At 29.2% G+C, this 5014-nt stretch overlaps 1 protein-coding gene across 1 annotated transcript; it reads left to right on the plus strand.

Annotated features, from left to right (window-relative positions):
- The first annotated feature begins 3487 nt into the window (after positions 1-3487).
- Positions 3488-4312, plus strand: LOC124931955 (homeobox-leucine zipper protein ATHB-52-like). The gene is made up of 2 exons (XM_047472545.1): positions 3488-3955; positions 4021-4312. Exons 1-2 carry the CDS (start codon positions 3618-3620, stop codon positions 4028-4030), a joined length of 348 nt encoding a protein of 115 aa, XP_047328501.1. The 5' UTR covers positions 3488-3617; the 3' UTR covers positions 4031-4312.
- The last annotated feature ends 702 nt before the right edge of the window (positions 4313-5014 follow it).

Below are 5014 nucleotides of genomic sequence, written 5' to 3' on the forward strand. Positions count from 1 at the left end.
TATATAAAACAGTTATGTTGATATGACATGATAAACTTTTCGTTATTTTCAACAAATTTGACAATTTTGGATAAAATTCTACTAATTTATAAATAAAAAGAGAATGAGAGAGAAACTGTGGAAGGAGAGTGGAACATAAAAACAGACAAAGCTTGGAAAGATTTTTTTCTAATTTGAGATGCTATTCATGAGTGAATCTTCCCTAGTCCATGAGTTGGGCTTATGGATGGCTATGTTGAATGTTTTAAAAAAAAAAAAAAAAAAAAAAAAAACCTTACCGTTATTTCATTAAAAATTCTTAAAAATGAAAAAAAAAATCACGAATTTAAGAGATCATTCTAGACATGCTTAAAATAATTTTGAAGTCGTAACATTCTGAATAAAAACTATATAAAAAGCTAAAAACGTAAATGAATTATCTGATTACAATGTTTTAGGGATAGGATGAACTAGTGTCTAGGGATAATCTTCGTTGACCATACAAGAGGAGCACATTCTACTTTCTGCGTTTTTTCCCGGGTTACCTCCCATATTTACTTCGATATCAGTTTCTCATTGTCCTCAGCTTTCTATTCATGAATACTTTGTCTGTCGTGTAGTTGTATGTTTACTTATATGATTCAGTATCTTGTCCTTCTGAATTTCTTCTCAGGAGTGAGTCTCAATTCCCGTCTTTAATGTCTTTAATTTTCGCTTCTGTGTCGTCCCTTCTATGCGGGTACGTTGAATGTTTAATATTTATTAATTCCTAGATATATAATCTATATATATACATATTAATTAGGATAAACACAAACAAGTGGATGATATTAATTTAATATATGTATAAACATGATAATTAATATTGTTAATGTGGGGGATAATTAAAAAAATGTATTCATCATGCATGCATCTTCTCACTTAATAAATCATATATAGAAGCATGCATGCATGCATATACTATAGATATAGTCATATAGATATGATCGATCATTTGATGTAATATATAGGACTGTTTGTAGGTTTGAATATGGAGACCATCTATATACAGAGGAAATATAAGCTTCTTATAACTTCCATTGAAATATTAAAATAGATATGTACTTAGACACTCTAATATATATATAGTATAATTAATGGATCATAACGAGAACCAGGTCAGGGAAGGGGGTCTACCCGTTATATATTCAATTATATATGTTGTATAAAATTTTATTTTAAAATTAACTAAGAAAAATGTGAATGAAAGTGAATATATATAAGATTTATTTATTTAAAAAGAATTTTTTGAGACATACGTACATAATAAGAAGAGTAAATAGAAAGGGACCAGTGGGGAAGAAATGCATGGCCTCCTAACGACATTGTCTTATGACTGTCATATGTCACTTTGTCTACCTAACAGCGTCTTAATTCAATGCTATTTTTATTTCTTTTCTTTTGTTTTACACTCCATCAGTCGATCAAATGTCACTACTTATTATACAAGTCTTAATTATTAATTGGTTAATTACTCTTTATTTCTAATTATTTGGTTCAATATTATTATGAAAAATTAAACCCATATACATAAATTTTATAAAAAAAAATGTATATTTTATAAGCTAATTCCAAGTCATTTTCAAAAAAGTCATATCTATCTATCTATCTATCTGCCAACCACTTGTTTTCCATTATGAACTTAATTGTTGACTTTTCATGTTTGTAATTTTGCAACTTGTTCACTTGGGTCTACTCTTCATCTCTCTAATATTTTTGTGTTTTTAATTAAATGGGATGAGAAATTATTGTTTATAATTGAATTTATAAGGATAATTTAATTAAGATATATATAAGATTAGTTTGAGTAGTAGGAAAGATTGTTGGAAGTGACTAACACAGTTGAGTGAACAAGCAATTATTATTATTAGTTTGGCATTCAATCAATGATGATGATATTAATGTCAATAACCCTATCTAGCTAGTAGTAGTCACTTTGTGACAAATTGTAATAGAGTGGCGCATGGCATGGCCATTAATATTATAAGGTCCCAATAATTCTTTAGATAAAAAAAAAAAAAAAAAAAAAAAAAAAAAAAGTGCATTAAGTTGAGGACCTTGATCAGTCATTCGTACAATTTGGACATTACACTTACCTCAATTTTTAATCATGGACCCCTAACTCATTTCTACAATCTTCCTTCCTTAAGGTTGGGTGGGTGCATGAATACCCACAAAAAGGTAACATTTTATTTTCTCATATTTCAATTTTTTTTTTAACATAAATTTCAAAGAGTTTAGATAAGTAAAAGAATTTTTTTTATTGGTTCACGGTGATATAAAGACATGTGAATTGATAAAATGAACAAAAGCAACAATTAAACTAATGTTTCGAAACAACATCAACATGACTCATAACCTTTGAACGTTTAATCATGTGATTATATAATTATAGAATGACTATGACTCGATCGGTGGTGCATCACGATTATGTCAAATTATCTAATAATCCATTGAAGGACTAGATATATGACTCACCCACCATGTTTGTTGTCGATTCCAATAATGAATTTCAATATAATATCACTCGGTCTTCTATTAAAGTTGTGTGGTTGTAAGAGCCAACACGAGTAGGAACATAATGTGATCAAATCTCTTATCGTCACTATCTCTAGTGACCAGTTATATTTGAACTTTTTTTCTAAGTAAAAGAAAAGAAGAAAAATTGATTGTTATAAAAATGCAAGTATATACATGTCACAATCATATGTTTATATATACAAATGTCACAATCTTATATACATATAGTTTCTCAAACTAAAAAAAAAAAAGAGCTTTAGAGGCTGTTATTTTGCAACTGTGGATAATTGTTTGCAGATTTGATTAATTTGGCAATGTATATTTGTAACAATGAATAAAATACATAAAACCAAAATGTCAATAAAATAGAATAAGTTATGAATAATGTCACATGTTTCAATTTTTGTAAAGAGTTGCTTAATTAGTTGAAAATAATTGAAAAGTATTGTTTCAAAAAGAGATAGACAAAACTGAGGCAAAATAAATAGAGAAAATTGTTGTATTTTAAGTTACAATCTGACCTAGTATTGCTAAAAGTGTCCTAAATAAAAATAAATGTTGCAGAGCTTGAAATAAATGTTGCTAAAACTTCTTTATTTTTGGTGGTGTCCTTTAGGTAAGTCAATCCCTAAAAAAACTTTGTACTAATTAACTTAATACTAAAATTGTTGCCCTGAAGAATGTTTTTTTAAATAGAAATGGTATTAAGTACTTGTATTTCTATTTCTTGATCACTAGAAATGGTAGCTAAATATTAGCTATCATTTGGTAATGTATAGTAGATGCATGAATACATACATCATTTAGTGTCACTACTCTAAGTAGAGTAGGGCATACCCATGTGAAAATCACATGCTTGAATGAAAATGATATGCCAACCTCAATAGGGCCCTCCAATATATCTCTTTTTTATGCTAAAAAAAAAGAGTTTTCAAGTTCAAGGTTTAATTTCAAACCCTAGCCAGCCAGATCTATATATCCAATTATCTATATAAAGTTCCTAGAATCAAATCGATCCCTTTGTACCCACCAAGACGAAAAAAAGCAAAAAGGGCTTCGACGTATACTAAAATAAGAAAATGAACCATATCCATTATTCCAATGGTAGAAAATCTCAACCAAAGATCAACAACAAGAAGAGACTCACCGAGGACCAAGTGAGGCTTTTGGAAACGAGTTTCAACTTCAATAACAAGCTAGACCCGGATCAGAAGTTGCAACTAGCCATGGAACTAGGTATTTCTTCTAGAAGGGTCGCAGTTTGGTATCAAAACAAGCGTGCGAGGTGGAAGAGCCAGAGTCTTGAGGATGACCATAGAACCATCAAGATGAGGTTGGAGAGTGTATTGACCGAGAACGAGAGACTTGAGAGGGAAGTTGTGAGGCTTAGACACGACTTGGATAAAGCTCACGACATGTTGGTTTCAATAAATAATAATAATAATAACAACAATTACAACTCTTCTTTTTCTTCTATCTCGGCCTCGTGTGATGAAGTTGGGAGCTCGAGCTTGTTCCATGAAGACTCGAGGCCTTGCTTGGACAAAGATTTTTATGGCTTTGATTGGTTTAAGAGGCTCGACTAATCTAAAATGTGGTGTGATTTGATTTTCTATATGTTTGATGATGAATTGTTTATGTTTTGTTATGGATCGAGAAGAAAGAATGATCATGGGTCGGGTGACCATAATGAATAGACTTTTCGATCCATTTTGTTATGTATTCGATCCGATTGACATTAAAGATTACTCGTCGGTGGGTTGATTGATTACTATAAGATGGTATTCTAATTGAAGTAACTATTAATACAAGTAAAAATATCATATTCCTGAATTTTAGTCGTGTACCCAAGAATAATAAATAAATTATATAATTATGTAAACCAAATCATAGATGGTATTCTAATTTAACTAACTATATTAATAAAAGTAAAAATATCATATTCCTTAATTTTAGTTGTGTACCCATGAATAATAAATAAATTATATATTTATGCATATAGTTTCCTTGGTTAACCTCAATAGAGATTGTAATCTAAAAATAGGGAATAAGTAAAATATTGATTATGATTGTGAATTTATATTATTGTGTATATCAATGAAATGACAATGCCTTTGATTGGTTCCAAAACTAAATGATTATATTAATATAATTTATTTTTTAAAATTATATAACAATAATTAGTAAGAAGAAGTATATATAGTGTACAGAATTTGGTAAATAAATGATCATTGGAATCGGGCTTGTTAATTGATGGTCCAGTCCAAGTTCAATCTTGATGCTGATCTATAATAAGGGTATACGTTGAAAATCGAAATTTTGTTATTCAAATGTGTGTTTGAATGGGCTCTACTTTTTACTAGGAGGATTAATACAGTTAAAATCGAGATAAATCCATAAATCGAGATTTTGCTTTAAATTAATTTTTAAAACTCGTAAAATAAAGCCTACAAAAAATTTATTATAAAATTATTGT

The sequence above is a fragment of the Impatiens glandulifera genome, chromosome 3 (genome assembly GCF_907164915.1).
Source record: "Impatiens glandulifera chromosome 3, dImpGla2.1, whole genome shotgun sequence".
NCBI classification, from domain to species: domain Eukaryota; kingdom Viridiplantae; phylum Streptophyta; class Magnoliopsida; order Ericales; family Balsaminaceae; genus Impatiens; species Impatiens glandulifera.

Excerpts from the sequence above, each read along its gene's own strand:
- LOC124931955 (XM_047472545.1), top strand. The coding sequence starts at position 3,618 with ATGAACCATATCCATTATTCCAATGGTAGAAAATCTCAACCAAAGATC.